Genomic DNA, 14925 nt, shown 5'->3' with positions numbered 1-14925 from the left:
CAATAGCAGAAGACTTCATATAAATAAATTATAGCACATCCAAGAAACATACTACAATGCTTAAAAACCATTTTGTGGGTCTAGGGAGAGATCTCCGTGGCTAACGGCATTTGCTGGTCTTACAAAGGAAGAGAGTTTGGTTCCCAGCACCCACACGACAGCTAAACCATAGCTTCAGTTCCAAGGAATCTGACATCCTCACCTGACCTCAGAAGGCACTGCATACACATGATGCGCACACACACACACACACACACACACACACACACACACAGTAGGAAAACAACAGATTTTTATGGAAGTAAATTATTCATATAAAATAAAAACTACAGGACACATGATCCTATAACAACAACATAAAATTTATGTATAGCAGGCAAATCTCCAGGTTTGAGGCCACCCTACAGAGTGAGTTCCAGGACAGCCAGGGCTACACAGGGAAACCCTGCCTTGAAAAAAACCAAGCCAAACCAGACAACAAACAACAACAAAACCCATCTTTAGCACCAGGAGTGGTGGCCTAGTCGTCAGGAGACAGACCGTCCTCTAAAAATTCCAGTTCAGCCAGGGCTGCATAATGAGACTTTGTCTCAAGATAGATAGGTAGGTTGGTAGGTAGATAGATAGGCAGGCAAGCAGGCAGACACAGACAGACAGACAGACAGACAGACCCAGTTTCCTCACAAGAAGAGACCACACTGTGGTCAGAACATGTGTAGCAAATGGGAGAGAACAAAGCACTCTGTGACCCTCCAGCCTGCGGTGATGTATTGTGAGCCCTCCAAAGGTATTGAGGAGAGTTCAGCTCTTTTTAACAAAGGGTCAGTTTCAGGACGGGGACAAATTAAGGATGACATATATGACATGGATTTAATTTGGTTGTCAGCGGTCAACCAGGATCACTTATTGTAGAGGACTCTGGGGCTTTGGGTCAGTTGACCTCCGGGAACATCAGAACAGCAGCAGCAAGACTGCTCCTCTGGGACACGAGCAAGGCTCAGCTGCCCGGAAGCTCACCGGAGCAGCCAGGCTCACTCACTAGCCGGTGCTCATGTACGGTTAGATGTGGGCTATGATTGGCCAGATGCTGCATCCGTCTGTGCTAGGGTACTAACCAAGTTTAACTGCTTTACTGAAAGGGACTAGGAAGCCCCAAGTAAACAGGCCGCCCCCTCTAACGCCCACAGCCACTCACCTTCACCAGGAAAAAGGAGACTCCATATGTCCGGAGGGACCGGGCGAGTTTGACATACTTGACCTTGGCTTCTATTTCACTCATCTCGCCACAGTTCTTATGTTCCTGCAGAAGCAACAGAGGGGGGTGGGGACCTGTTACTGCAGCCTGCCAGCAGCTGGACTCAGTGAGAGGAGGTCCCTACAGGTGAGGTGCACGGGGACCAGGGGCGAGTGGCATTTCTGCATCGGACCTCTCCGGCTCCTTCATGACACAGGTGTCGGCTAAGGAATAGAGCCTGCGGGAAGTTTAAGTGCAGGGCTTCCCAAGCAGGTTAGGGCAGAGTGCAAGGATCCATGTCCAGATCCAGCATGACATGTGTAGCTGCCACAAGTACAATTGGATCCTCAAAGGGCCCAATACCCCAAAGGGCCCAGAGTTCATATTTTAAGTGACAGCAAGAAAGATGTCCCTCTCAGGACAGGTAGGTGTCCTCCCAACATCGACTCAGAATATATCTTTTCCATGGAGCAAGGCATATACATGTCTGAGCATTATTTGTATTTGGAAACGATATTGAATCAAAATGTTCTATATACACACAATTTGTATTTTAGTTTCTATTTCCATTTCAAAAATCAAAGAAGATTGAGAACTTGGATTCACTGGAGTGTTTCAAGGTCACATGGACAGCTGGGCTTTTCTTGTTGTCTGTCTAGGATGGACAAGTCACCGACTTTAAAAATAATCCAAGATTTTCGAAAGGCCTGAGCTCCCCAATTCTAGCTTCAAAAACCAAATCTCAGGACAAAGGGGCTCTTTGTGTCTTTCCCAGCGCAGCTTAATGGCCCATCACCTTGTTTCAATGTTACCAGAATAATGTCTTTGAAATTAAATGTATGCACGTTTTTCTCAGAAGAGCTAAGTAACCTTTAGCAAGAAAGTATGAATTAAGATAATAAATCTGTCCAAAGTGGAGCTGTCAGCATCTCTCCTCTTGACTCACTGGTCATTCATTATATAAGAATACATGCCCCGGACACTAAACCACCATGGGTGGGATGAGACGAATGAGGATGAAGGGTGAGGGGAAGAGCGCATTTCTGTATAGTTCCAATACCTGAAATATCCGCTTCTCAGCTCCTCTCTGCTTGATATATTCTTTTGGTAGGAATTCCTTTAGACTGGCAAAGAGAGGGGGAGGGGAGAGAGAGCATTTATCACACTCTGTGGGGAGAAGCAGAGACTGTTGCTAAAACTCTCAGTGACGTCACCAAGACTCCTAGCATTTCAGGGCACAATATGAGGGGGGCAGCATCCCAGGATGCACTTTAAAAAAAGACCAAAAAACCGATGTATTCAAAGGAGGCAGGTCCGGCACGCACCGCCAAGTGAAAAGACAAATGCCGCCAACCCACAGCGACCGCAGGCGTCCCCTCTCAAGACAGGGAGGAGAGCCTTTTACCGTCAAATCTATGGGAGACTAAGTCTAATACTCATGAAAACTGTTTTTCCTGGGAAGAAGAAGGAAAACAAGTATGGACCAGACGAAACCAGATTACTCAACATATCTTGTGTTAGGGTTTTTCATTGTGGAACACACAAAATTGCCAAGAAATAGTTAAAAATCTAAAGCACCTTGGCACAAATTTGTAAAAAGAATGTTGACACTGTTGCTGCAAGAAAAATAACGACTCCAAGTAATTTTGTAAGACAGTCCTTTGACTGTGTATCCCCAGTGAGATAAACCTGAAGACAAAATGAACACCAACAACAACAAAATGAACCGAAATGTTGACTGCAATATTTAATTTTATTATTTATTATCATTTACTATGTCACGATGATTGCGTGTGCATGTTCATTATGTGTGTATGGGCACACATGTCCCAGCACATGTGTGGAGGTGTGTGTTCCCTTCCACTTTTACATGGGTTAGGAAGAGACTTTCTGACCAAAGCCCTAGGAGCAAAGATCGCACTGTGAATGAGTCAGCCAAGGTCACAGCGCCAGCTCTCACTCACTCATCCGTGGGTTCCAGGGACACTGACTTTAGCCGGGGCACACCTGACGCCTGTAAGTTACCCTTCAATCTCATGGGCACACCTGACGCCTGTAAGTTACCCTTCAATCTCATGGCACCCTATGAGATCAGGATGTCAAAGCCTGCAGAGAGGAGGGAAGGGAAGGGAACTATCCAAACACACAGTAAGGGTGCCACAGTGTCCGGTGATTTCTTTTTTAAAATGCCCAGGCAATGCTAGAATCAGAAAAGAGTGATTTGGAAGAAAACCAGAGCTGGTCTCAAACCCATATGTTCACTAAAACTTTAATCCACTAAAACTTCAATCCACTAAAATCCTTTTATGGAAAACTTGCAATATTCTTTTATTGTTTACATTTAAAGGTATATAATATTTTGATAGACACAGACATATTGAGAGGATTACCATAGTCAAGCAAATTAGTGTATCAATCACCTCCCAATGTTAGTGTATGTCAGAGATAAAGTACCTACAATCTTTCTTAGCGAACTTCCAGTGGACAATATTAACTAGGGTCCTTGGAAGGCCATTTGTTCTTTAGCAAATCATTCGTCCACTGACCTGAAACTGCTATTTGACTTCCACCATCCCTCCATCTTGCCCACACCCACCCTGGAGTCCATCTTCCTGCTGTCCCTATCTGCTTTCTCGCTCTCCCCGCCCCCGCACTGTCCCCCCATTTCCCTCTCCCCCTCCCCCATCTGAGGAACAAACCCAGGCCTTGCACGTGATAAGCAGGTGTTCTGCCAACGAGTTACATTTCCCTCCTCCAAACACAGCATTTCAATTTCTCTGTCTTGCTTATTTCATTTACTTGTCTTGAGATTCATCCGTGTTATCAAACAGGCAGGGTCTCCTTAAAGGCTGATTACTATTCTGTTGTACATCTACTAAAACCCCATTTCCTTATGTAAAACTGAAGCTGCCTGAAGTAGTCATTCCAACAACAGAGTCCCAAAATTGTCTCCTGGTGTGACAATACACAGAGAAGCCTCAGGGAAGCTGCTGCTGCTGGGGAAAATGTCAACTGTCCCCATACATCCCAGAATTGCCACCAGAGGGGCCACAGCCACCTCCAGACTGATTTTATCACCTGAAGACTAAAGAGGCGTGTTATACCTTACATTAACTGACAAGAATGTGTCCCAGTTCATGAGGAGTGAGGGCTAAAAGGGAACACACAGGGATCTGAAGTGTCCACCAAGCAGGAACATAGCAGCACCACCAAAAGGACACCAAAAAGCCAGCTTTGTTTTCACTTCAGTGAAATTTGATGACAGTGAGTCACCAAATAATAACAATAGCATCTCTAGTTGGTATCCTAGATGCTCCTCTGAGTGTGGTCCCTGGGTCAGCGCCATCAGCACCAGCTAGGAACCTGCGACAAACGTCAACTTTCAGCCTCCCTGGGACCTGCCAAGAGGCTCAATGGAGGTCTCAGTGGCATATGTCAGCAAGCCCTGGTTCTGAGGGAGGCAGAGAAACCCCACGCAGTGGTCGGGCAGCTCAATTTACAAACCAGAAGCACCTGGACTTGACCCTAGATTCCAAGATCAAAATGTCTGCGTGACTGAGCGTCCTGGGTAAGCTCTGGTGGCTTTGCGGCAAGACCACGGTCCTAGGTGAGGTGGGAATGCCTGGAGTGGTCACAAAAAGTGGCCATCTTAAGATGAGGGTGGGCCCATCTGTAACACTACAGCCTGAGACATTTATAAAGAACAGAAGATTGTGCCTCCTAGTTCTGCAGCCTAGGGCATGTGACATCAAGATAATTCTATGTTCAGTCATCTGGAGAGGGCTACACCCTCCAGAGTGGAGGGACATCGAGTCCTCACCCAGGGGATGAATATACTAGCTGAATACTTCATCTTTATAAGGACCTTGACTGTATCCTGAGGTCCGTCTACACGGTCTTAATGGCCTCATGGCATCCTAAAGACCCCTCTTGTGAAGTCTAGTACATGGGCAATCCCTGAAGTGTGGAAGGGACCCGTTTAATCATAGTAGCCCAGAAGAAGCACAGGCACTGGGTCTGGAGATTTATGTAACCCCCACAGTGGTTCTATGATGCCAAACTAGTCCAAACACCCTGTAATGCCAGCCCAGGCCACTGCCCTGGAACTCAGAGCTAGCTTAGAGATGGATTAATCCAGATCTTGCTGGTTTGCTGTGTTCTTGAGTTTGAAAGTCACGAGGCAGGTAAGCAGGGCCCTTAAGAGGCTGGGCAAAGAAAAGACACGGAAGGTGACACTGGTCCTCATCTACCCACCCTGGCAGGAGAGCCCTGGGCCATGAGATCCACGAATAGGTATCAGCCACATGGGAACACTCATGCATACAATTGTCTCTCATTACCTTTGACTTTTAATGCAGTGGGACAGGGACAGGGAGGTGCAGAGGGCAAGACACAGCTGAAGAAAAGCCCAGGTTGAAAGGCCTCTTTCATGATTAGTTTGAAAACACAGGCTCTAGCCAAAGATTCCACAAAAGCATACCAGCTTGGAGGGGGTAAATAATGTTTGAACTGGCGCCAGCTTAAAAACTGATTTGGGGCCTCCTACTGTGCCCAGAGCTTAGCTTGTTGACAGTAGAATTATCTGGAGTTTGTGGGGGAAATTTTCCAAGTCCACTCTGAATTCTTTCAGAACCCAGATTCATGTCTGGGACTGCTTTGTTCTCTTAGTAAATACTTGGCTGGAACCGGCACACAGGAACAGAAGCGCCAGAAACCATGAGTCAGAGCCTTCTTACCTGTCCCCTGCCTCCCACCCTCCACCAATGGACACTGTCTTCACACAGATGCACAGAACCTTTTTGCCTGGTGTGAACGCCTGGTAATTTCACCACCTGCTCCACCTCTGCCCTTTGTGTGTAGGCCAGGCTCCCGTCTCAAAGCCAGACAACTGCAACTCCAAACACGATGCTAACTGGGAAATACTTCACATCATACACAAGTTCATTCTCCATAATGTATATGTCTGTGTGGTGGTTTGAATAGGTACAGCCCCCACAGACTCATAGATTTAAACACTTTGCCCTTAGGGAGTGGCACTTCAGGAGGTGTGGCCTTATGGAGTAGGTGTGGCCTTGTTGGAGGAAGTGTGGTCTTATTGGAGGAATTGTATCACTTTGGAGGCAGGCTTTGAGGTCGTACAAGCTCAAGCATGGCCACTGGAACACAGACTCCTGCGGCTGCCTGAGGACCAAGATGTAAGGACCCTCAGCTCCTTCTCCAGCACCATGTCTACCTGCACGCTACCATCTCCCACCATAATGATAAAGGACTAAACTTCTGAAACTGTAAGCCAGCTCCAATTAAATGCTTTCCTTTATAAGAGTTGCCATAGTCATGGTGTCTCTGCACAGCAATAGAAACCATAACTAAGACAGCCCGCCATGAAGAAGTCCACGTTAACGGTACCACGTTTGATTTACTGTGTGTTTGTGTATGTGATGAGTAGCACATGCACAGGTGTGTCCTAGTCTATCACTCTCGGTCCTAGTCCCCTGATAACAAGTCTCTAAAGAAACCTGGAGCTAGACTGGCAGCCTGCAGGCCTCGAGTATCCTCCTGTCTCAGGTGGCCACATGGTTGCTGGGGATTTGAACTCAGGTCCTTGTACAGCAAGCATCCTTACCCACTGGGCAATCTCTTCTTTTTAAGGCAGGGTCTCACGTAGCCCAAGCTAGCCTTGAGCTCACTAGGTAGTCAAGGATGGCCTTGAGCTTCCAATCCTCCTGCCTCAGCTTTCTGAGTCCTGAGTTTACAGGCCTGTGCCATCAAATCTGATTCCTTCTTGATATCTCTGATAGTAGTAGCTACTTTCTTGGAGTCAGTTCTCACAAATATTTTAACATACTCTTATGCCTCCCTGTATCTATGAATAATAATATATCCGGCTTTTCTTTGTGGGTGTATTTTTAAATATGAAGAAGCATATTCTGGGATGTCTTGTTTCCTCCGAGAAGTCACTGATGTTTTCATACATTCTGAAATGTGATACCTAGTGCCTTTTCTATTTTCGAGATTACTGGAGAGATGGCTCAGCAGCTAAGGCACTTTCTGCTCTTGCAGAGGACTGGGGTTCAACTCCCAGCCCCTGAGCGGCCGCTCATAACCATAATGTAACTCTAGTTCCAGGGGATCTAATGCTCTATTCTGACCTCCGCAGTAACCACACGTTTGCGGTATATGTATATACAAGCAAGCAAAAGATTCACATACATAAAATAAGAACAAATATACTGTGAAAAAACATTTCCTTGTGGCCTCAAACTTATTATGTAACAGAGAATGTCCTTAAGCCCTGATCCCCCTGTCTCCGCCTCTAAGGGTCTGGGATTTGAGGTGTCCATGAGGAGTCTGTGTATGCTTAGACAAGCACTACCAACTGAGCTAAATCCCCAGGTCTCTCTATTTTTATAATTTTGCCATCCCGGGGACTGAACCCAGCAGGCTCTTACACATAAGCACCCCCTCAATAATTTGATTATGAACAACTTCAAACACATTTAGATGTTGAAAGATTCACGTAGTGAACACTTTACACTCACCTCCTAGTGTTACTGTTATTCAAGTCACACCTATAACAGATGGCCTAATGTCTCGAGTTTATCAGTAACTCCCACCTTCACCAACACAAAAGGCCAACGGGAGGCTTTTACTCAACACTCCTTAACATTTTCCACGGGCTTTTAAGGGTCATGGAGGGAGTTGTGACGACGATGTTTTGCGTTGCTGCTGAGTTATTAGGAGTTATTTCTTCTTTAAACGGCCATGTGTTGTGACAATCCCCCTCAGCAGCATCAGCTCCTGCACTGGATTCTCCCCACCTTTCCAGAAACACTTTATACTCAGTCTTTACATAGAATACCCTGCAACTAACGCAACAGAGACAGCTCTGTGGTTAAGGGCACTTACTGCTCTAACCTGAGGTCAGATCCCAGCAGCACTTACATCAGGAGGCTCACGAGATCCTGGGACCCCAACTCCAGGAGAAGGACATCTTCTGGCCTCTGCTCCCACCCACACATGAGCACAAAAGCATGCACAGACATATAAATAGTAAAAATAAGATTTAAAGAGCAAAGTGGATTTAAGAGGTCATCGAAGAATTAGTATGTGGTGTCTTTTTGTCTTCCCTACACTGGTGCGGCCGCATATAGATGCCAGTCTTCTGGTGTTTTGTTTTTAAAGCTTTATTTACCAGATGGTCAGCCACGAAAAACATACATACATAGTAACATTATATGGATTTAGCAGGTTATATTTAGAAACACACACATACGTGTGCAGTAACAATTAGTGAGAAAAAGAGGCTAAGAATTTAAAAGTGACCAAGGACAAGTATATGGGAAGGTTTGGAGGGAGGAAAGAGGAGGTGGAAATGTAACTATATTATAATCTCAAAAAAAAATTAAAAACTCTTTTAAAAGGATGGATTTATTTGTACTTTGTATGTATGAATGTTTGCCTGTGTGTGTGTGTGTGTGTGTGTGTGTTGTGTACCATATGTATGTAGTGCCGGTTGGAACTGGAGTCACAGGTGGTTGTCAGCTGCCATGAGGTTGCTGGGAACTGAACTCAGGTCCCTCTGCCAGGCCAGCCACGGTGCTCTTGACTGCTGGCTGCTTTCTCCAGGCCCGTGGCATGCTGTCTATGACCACTGTCTAAACACAGGAAGCAGAAGCAAGCCCACAATCCTTAGATGCTGTGTGCTACTTTCCTCAGGCTCTGATGTAATGTCCCTTCCTGGGGTTCTCTGCAGGTGACATAAGGAAATCTACCATGTAGATAAAGCTTATGAAAGCAAATGGAGACACCCAGGTTTCCTCTGGCTTGCAGCTCTTGACGGTTCTCGGCCTGGTTCTGTCTGTCTCTCTCTGGCACTTACACCCCCATCTACAGAGTTGATGGCACATTAAGGAATCCGTATAGACCTGAAAACATGAAGATCTTTTTGTCTCTGATTTTTACTTTTTTTTTTAATTTAAAAATGTGTGTATATGGTGTGTGTGTGTGTGTGTGTGTGTGTGTGTGTGTGTGTGTGTGTGTGTTCTGTAATTCTGATGATTTTATTCAGGTTGTCAGGCTTCTATGGAACGTGTCTTCTTACTCAGTGTCGTCTAGCCAGCCCATTTTCTTTCTTCTTCCTCCCCCACTCCTCCCTCCCTTGAGACAGGATCTTGCTATTTAATATAGGCCTGCCTAAAACCTGGTAAGTAGTCCAGGCTGGCCTCCATTTGCAGGGATCATCCTGAGCGTTGGGATTCCAGGCATGTACCACCATGCCTGGTACTGATTTCTGCTATTCTAAATGAATATCTTCACTCATGTGGTACTCAGTCTAGAAATCACTGAAAAGCTTGCAGGAGAGTCAGAAGATATTTTCATAAAAATGTCCCGAGTGTGCTAATATTGAACACAAGTGCTAGATAAAAACTCTTAAGAATTATAATAAATACACCCCTTAGGCACACTCCTTCACATCTCGTTCACCAATGACATGGCTGAAATTCCCAGTGGCTCTGTTCATCTTGGCCCTCGTACAAGTCCAAACTTCCCACTGTTAAGTTTGCAAACTCTTAATTGTTTAGGTGAAAAGCAGGGAGGAAGACTACATGAGGAAAGAAAGAAAGAAAGAAAGAAGTAAAGAAAGAAAGAGAAACAAAGAAGAGAGGAAGAAAGAGAGAAAGAAAGAAAGGAAGGAAGGAAGGAAGGAAGGAAGGAAGAAACAAAGAGAGAGAAACAAAGAAAGAGAAAGAAAGAGAGAAAGAAAGGAAGAGAGAGAGAAGAAAGGAAGAAAGAAAGGAGAGAGAGAGAAAGAAAGAGAGAAAAAGAGAGAGAGAGAAAGATCAAGTCTCCTAATGCAGGTCCAGCCAGTCACCAGGGATAGCCTAAGCAAAACCAGCATCCAACATTCACTCTACGAATCAGAAGTGTGGCCCAGCAGGTCTGTTTTAATTAAGAGGAGGCTCACCTCCTCAGCAATCTTCACCAATACAGTAGGAGCAAGAACATGCACAATTAAGTATCTACAATAAATGAAAAAGCTTCATTACCTAGACTAGATCTGGTCTAATTAAAAAGTAAATCAAATGCCAGAGGAGAAATAATTGCTACCAGGCATAATGAGTTTGTTTTAATTTAGAATCTGAGCAAGGGGACACAAACTATTGAGAGGCACAAGCTTCATCTAAGGAAAGTCTGAAGCAATAAATACAACCATCTAACACCGGCTGTCAGGTGGTCAGACGGCCAAGACATTTTGGTTGGTGTGAGTATACAACTTACAACAGGACCAGACTACGGTGACATTTGTCAGACCAATGCCAGCCTAACTGCTATACAAGTGGCCATCAGCAAAGGAAAGGAACACCTATCATATTCTGGGTGGCATTAACACACGACATCAAGGATTCGAAAGGTGTGTGTGTGTGTGTGTGTGTGTGTGTGTGTGTGTGTGTTTATGGTCTTGCGTGTTAGTGTATGCATGTGGGAGCCAGAAGTTGATATCGGGTATCTCCCTCTATCTCTCTCCACCTTATTGTTTGAGACAGGGTCTCTCACACATTCACTGATTCACATGGACAGGCTGGCCTATGAGCTCCAGGGATCTTCCTGTCTCCACCTTCCTGTTCTAGGCCTAGAAGAGCTTGCCAGCAAGCACAGTGGGGTTTTCATTGGTTTGTTTGTTACTTGTATTCTAATGTAGGTGCTGGGGATCAAACTCAGGTCTTCATGACTGTGTGGCAAGCACTTTAACCACTGAGCCATCTCCCCAGGCCAGTTTGAAGAAAATTCTTGAAGTGACTGCATGTATCTCTCTCTAACTTCTTTCCACATACAGTCTGGATTTTTCCATTTGTAACGGGACCCCGAGAATTAGCTGCCCAGCACAGAGAAAGGGCCCATGTGAGGTGACCAGGATGGATGGCATCGGGCTCTCTTAGGCTTTTGGTTAGATTTCTTTCCCACCAGGCCCACGGAACCATGGTTGCAGCTATGAAAACCTAAAACAAGGGAAGTATTTTACTTACAGTGTCTCTGTCTCATTAACCTGCCCTCCACTTTCTCCTGTTCCATTTGCAGTCACTGTAGAGCCAGAGGTAAGACTGACCGAGTGTGAGGTCTGAATTTGTGAATGTGAAATCCATGAAAAGAACACAAGCATGGTGCCTTTAGCAAGGCATGCAGTGTCGCAGAACAGAAAGGCATATTTCCCCAGGGTTCCCGCGGAAGGAGGCCAGTTCAGCCGTGGAGAAATGGACCCAAAGGAGCACTTGGCCATATAACTCATCTGGGAAACACTGACTGTTGTAACAGGAACTGTTCAAGGCCACCTCAGACTCAAGGTCGCTGAATGTATATTATAGCATAAAGCTTCACATGGCAAAAGCTCCTGGGGTTCATTAACTCAACCTAGTGTTGTGCTGTCTTTTCTGTAACAATTCAGTTTGGACCACATAGCAAGGGGTGCTATCTGACTTTGCCTGAGCCCAAGAGAAAAGCTGCGTTTTCTTTTTTGTCAAGGGCATAGGCTGCTTCCAACCTTCCACCAAAGAGAATGTGAAGGGCCAAAATGCTTGCCTTACCCTCTCCTCTCAAGCCACCCCCAGCACTATAGATGACCCACTGAAGACATCTTGAGATGGCTGAGTCCTCCTCTGGCCGAATTCACATAAGCTCCCCACCTCACCTCCCTACAGTTACAATTCTAGGTGCCCGTGAGGCACTGATGAGGCTGGGAGATTTATTTTTATCCTCTCCAAATGCTTCATACTAATGGAATTAGGAAGGGGAAGGGAGGGAGGACACCCGATAAAGAACAGCATCAGAGGAAGCAATACATAAAAGCCTCTAGGAAAGTCTAGATCCACACCAAGGGAGAGGCACCTCAGGAAAGCAGCAGCCTGCCCAGCAGGGTGTTCCCAAGAGATCAAAGCCAAAAGGCCCGTGCTCCACATGGCCACAGTGAACTGCAGGGTCAGCTTTCTAATGTAGGCACCAGAGTACAGAGCCAGAGAAAAGAAACCACCCCATCCTTCTAGAAAAGAGAACCAAAGACCAAGAGGGAGACAAGGCCACGGCCAGGATCCCATGTGTCCACTGTGCTCCCAAAGAGACCAAGAACTCTTAAGATTCTAATAACGAATTCAAACCTAGGCTGGAGAGGTAGCTTAGCCATTATCCCGCTTGCAGGCCCAACATTATAAACAGCTGGCTGTGGGAACCAATTGGCCAGGTGTCATAGGCTCTCCAGAAAAGAAAGAGTTGTCTAAATTGGATAATGTTGACAGTCTCTATATTTTTACGTATCTGACTCTACCAACAACAGTCTGCATTTTGGGTCCCAAACTCAGTCGCGTGAAAGTCAACTTTTCACAACCAGTTGGAACAAGGAGGTGCCTCTTAGGTTCCTCTTCAAAAATAAGCAGGAGGAAAGAGGGGGAAGAAAAATAATGGAGGGACACTTACTCTAAGAACCCAGGCTTGTGTTTATGCTCCACGTGAGGTCCAAACTGTATCTGGGCTTGAAATCCACCAAACTCACATGCCTTCTCAAAGGAGACAGGGTGAGAGCCATTCAGGATGTCATCCCGAGCCTGAAATACATGAAGAAGGAGGAGATTCAGGGGCCTGGCAGGGGTCACATTTCTCCTAGTGACATCTCCCTGACTCAGGACAGGTGCTGTAGACACGCAGGCACAGTGAATACTGGGGAAGGCAGAAACACAGGTAAAAGAAAGGAGGTTGTGTGTGCCCCTCCCAAAGAGGGCAACAGCACTACAGGCACCTGGATTATCAATCAATCAATCAATCAATCATCACCCCTACTGATAATCTAGGAAGGCAGACGAGACTGTGAAAAGACGAAGAGACACTGGAAATCCTGTGAAATGCCCGGATTCATATGGGCTGACTTAGAAATATGATTTGCTTCACCTGAGCCTAAGTTATAAAGCTAGGAAGAAAAACATCTACAAAGAGGCAAAACTATCTCAATCAGCCAAGGGCCAATGTGATCCACTAGGAGGGATCTACTAGGAGGGACAGACAGACAGATATGTACCCCCATAACCAGACAAGAGGGCAGTCTGAGGACATGCAGGGCCCAGCAATGCAAGATTTTACATGAAAGTCCTGTTCCCAGTTCTCCTGAATCACAGTGGCTGTGGCTATTTATCCCTCGCCCTTCCATCTTCCTCTTCTCTAGCTACATGACCCAGAACACTCTGAGATGGGCACTCTCAGCTATTCCTCTAGGCTCGAAATGTGGAAGTTTCTCGTAACTGCCCTGCTAGCTCCCTTCCTTTCTGCCTTCTAGCATCATTCAGTATCATTCCTTCTTCTGCAGAAGTCAGCAAACAGTATTTCAGACCTTCAGTGAACTTGGCCTGTGTTCTAACTACCTACCCACTTCTGCTAGTTAAATCCAAGAGTAGGCACAGAAAACAGACAAACAGCTATGCAATGGGTAAAGGGATTTGCCAATATATAATGCTTACATAAATGAATTAGTTACTTTCAATACTGGCAGATGGTAGGGCTACAGTTTGCAAACCCTGCATCGTTTCTAAGGGCAGACAAGTAGGTAAAAGGAAGGACAGAAGAAATGTGAGGTGGGAAGAAATTCTAAAGAAACATGGGTGGCATTTTCCTTGAGTCAAAAGAAGCCCTCGGGCAACCTAGCGCAAAGCCCACATCACATATGCTGAGAGATCGTAACTCAGGTGTTAAAACGATTTTCTGAGCTTAAATAATTAGTTAACAGCAAAGACTTGTGACTGGGAAGATAGCTCAGAGCTAAGGAGCAGTACTGATTTTTCTGGCCAATATTCCTCTGTAGCCTAAGATGCTAGCTTGCGAAATGAGATCAGTTAAAGGAACCCAGCTGTCTCCCAGGGCCAGGCAGGTGACAGTGATGGCCACTAGATCCTAACCCAAGATGCCCCAGAGAGGAGCCGTGAAGCCCTCCTCTGGATAACCAGTAGATTATAACCAATGCTAGTTCCCACCAGGGAGTGAAGAACAGCACCTCTAGACTTCAGATTCTTCCTACTGTGTGGGAACTAGAATGAACACCGATTTACCACGAGACCATGCAGAAATCTCCTAAGGTTTACTTAATGTTTTAGTTTCTTTTCTGCAGCTGCTGTAATAAAATGTTCTGACAAAGGCACCTTAAGGCAGAAAGAGTTTATTTGGCTCACAATGCTAGGTTACAGTCTGCCATTGTTGGGAAGAGGGGCAGCTGTCACTTGAAGAGGTTTACCACTTTGTATCCATAGCCAAGAGCAGAGATGCATCCTAGTTCTGAGTATGCTTTCTCCTCTCTTATTGAATCAAGACTCTGCTGCCTAGGGAATAATGCCACCCACAGTTGGTGGGCCTTTCCACCTCAATTAACATAATCAAAACACGCCCATAGGCCAACTAAAGCTAAACAACATCTCATTGAGAATCCCTTCCCAGGTGACTCCAGATGCTGTCAGGTTGATAATTAACACTAGCCACCCCACCCATCTGTTGTCTGACCCGTAAACACCGTACCTGGACGTAAAGCAAGTTCAATTGCACGGGGTCTCTTGAGTCCACATTCTGATCAGAGTAAAAGAACTTCCGTCGAAGAAGCAAGGTTTCATTTTCATCCACCCCTTGCTCTCTGAAGGTCCGGCTGTGATCTAGCCAATTTACTGCAACAT

The 14925-nt window shown here is 45.7% G+C and overlaps 1 protein-coding gene across 1 annotated transcript in view; it reads right to left on the bottom strand.

Annotated features, from left to right (window-relative positions):
• Tln2 (talin 2) overlaps positions 1-14925 on the bottom strand; it is a 427714-nt gene that overhangs the window by 158421 nt on the left and 254368 nt on the right. The window contains exons 8-11 of the mRNA XM_028864471.2: positions 14774-14916; positions 12698-12825; positions 2295-2358; positions 1196-1300 (exon numbers count right to left, since the gene is read on the bottom strand). Of these exons, the coding sequence (XP_028720304.1) occupies positions 1196-1300; positions 2295-2358; positions 12698-12825; positions 14774-14916 (440 nt within the window). The remainder of the gene's footprint in view (positions 1-1195; positions 1301-2294; positions 2359-12697; positions 12826-14773; positions 14917-14925) is intronic.

This window comes from Peromyscus leucopus, chromosome 7, assembly GCF_004664715.2.
Source record: "Peromyscus leucopus breed LL Stock chromosome 7, UCI_PerLeu_2.1, whole genome shotgun sequence".
NCBI classification, from domain to species: Eukaryota; Metazoa; Chordata; class Mammalia; order Rodentia; family Cricetidae; genus Peromyscus; species Peromyscus leucopus.
The sequence above is the reverse complement of the archived record's forward strand: the minus strand, read 5'-3'. Positions and strand labels throughout refer to the sequence as shown.